Here is a 1,683-nt window from a genome sequence, read left to right as displayed (position 1 = left end):
TGCAGGGGAGGGTGGTATTTTCGTGCCCTGACCCTAGGACTGTAACGTCACTTCACCCTGGAGGAGGAGCCCCGCCGGTTCCGGTTGCCGCCGTGCGGCTCCCGGGGGCGGAGCGTGAGTCTCCAGGAGGCGGGGCGTTAGCCTCCAGGGGGCGGGGCGTCGGCTCCAAGGGCGTCGGCTCCGAAGGCGACGTTTACAGCATCCAGGGGACAGGGCGGGCGCGCTCAAGCTGCCAGGCAGCCTAGGCCTCTGCGCTTGCGCTTGCGCTTGAGCCTGCGTATTCGGCACCCGCCTTCGGCGGACAGCTGCGCTACCCACCCGGGGGCGGGCGGGCCGGCCTGGGCTGGGCTGGCTGGCGGGCTGGCGGGCTGGCGGGCTGGCGGACGGGCGGGCGGGCCGGCCGGGGCGGGGCGGGATCTCCGCTCCCGCCGTGAGCACCCTGGGAGCCGGCCGCCTCGCGCCCGGGCCCTTCTCCTTCCCGTGGGGGGCCTGGGCCCGTGGGGCGGGACCTCATGGAGGCACTTGGCCCGGTGACCTGCGGTGGAGTGGGCGCGGCACTGGGCGCGGAGGGGCGGCCAGCACCCGAGGCGAGGGTGCACTTCCGAGTGACGAGGTTCATCATGGAGGCAGGTAACCGCGGCCGGGGAAGAGGGCGGGCCCCGCGCGCACGGGACGTGGAGGCCGGAGCCGCAATGCTGCCACTTTCACCCAGCTGGCCCCAGCCCGCCGCGGGAGCACCGAGCGGGCAGGCAGGGGCCGGCGTAGCGGGGACCCGATTCCCGAAAGATGGGACCCGCCAAATTCGGTGCTGGCGTGGCCGAGCGGAGGGAAGAGACCGGGCCTGCCCTGCCCTGGCGGAGCCTGGGAGGCTCGGCTTAGGGGTACCGGCCTCTGCCTTTCCGCCACGCCCTGCATACTAGGGTTTGAGCTGCGAGGCATACGCGGTCATGGCCATTTCATGGGCGGGCGCGTAGGTCCAAAGAGAGGATGTGGAAACTAGAAGGCCCCAGCTAGAAGGTGGCGGAATCGGGGCGCCCGCATCTCGATCGAGTGTACCGCGCCTTCTGACACACCTGCCTCGCAGCATACGGGGACACTGGCACTTGGTCACACGGAGCCTTTTGGAGCATGCCCTTGGTGAGGCTCCTGACAAACCTTGTTGACGAGGTCCCATCACATCTAGGACCCAGGGGCTTCCCTGGTGGCGCAGTGGTTGAGAATCCGCCTGCCGATGCAGGGGACACGGGTTCGAGCCCTGGTCCGGGAAGATCCCACATGCCGCGGAGCAACTAGGCCCGTGCGCCACAACCACTGAAGCCCACGCACCTAGAGCCCGTGCTCCGCAACAAGAGGAGCCACCGCAGGGAGAGGCCCGCGCACCTCAACGAACAGTAGCCCCTGCTCGCCACAACTAGAGAAAGCCCGCGCGCAGCAACGAAGAACCCAACACAGCAAAATAAATAAATAAATAAATAAATAAATAAATAAACATCCAGGGAACTCTGGCAAATTGAAGTTTAAAAACCAAACAAACAGGGGCTTCCCTGGTGGCTCAGTGGTTGGGAGTCCGCCTGCCGATGCAGGGGACACGGGTTCGTGTCCCGGTCCGGGAGGATCCCACAGGCCGCGGAGCGGCTGGGCCCGTGAGCCATGGCCGCTGAGCCTGCGCGTCCGGAGCCTGTG

The 1,683-nt window shown here is 67.7% G+C and overlaps 1 protein-coding gene across 2 annotated transcripts in view; it reads left to right on the top strand.

Annotated features, from left to right (window-relative positions):
- The first annotated feature begins 377 nt into the window (after positions 1-377).
- The window catches only part of CCNQ (cyclin Q), a 10,910-nt gene continuing 9,604 nt past the window's right edge, over positions 378-1,683 (top strand). The window contains exon 1 of one of the 2 annotated variants that reach the window (XM_028482167.2): positions 378-630. In XM_028482167.2, coding sequence (XP_028337968.1) covers positions 513-630 — 118 coding nt within the window. In that variant the 5' untranslated portion in view covers positions 378-512. The remainder of the gene's footprint in view (positions 631-1,683) is intronic. The other variant, XM_024116805.3, reaches the window with a different exon arrangement.

Source organism: Physeter macrocephalus, chromosome 21 (assembly GCF_002837175.3).
Source record: "Physeter macrocephalus isolate SW-GA chromosome 21, ASM283717v5, whole genome shotgun sequence".
NCBI lineage: Eukaryota > Metazoa > Chordata > Mammalia > Artiodactyla > Physeteridae > Physeter > Physeter macrocephalus.
This window is presented reverse-complemented; position numbering and strand designations above follow the sequence as displayed.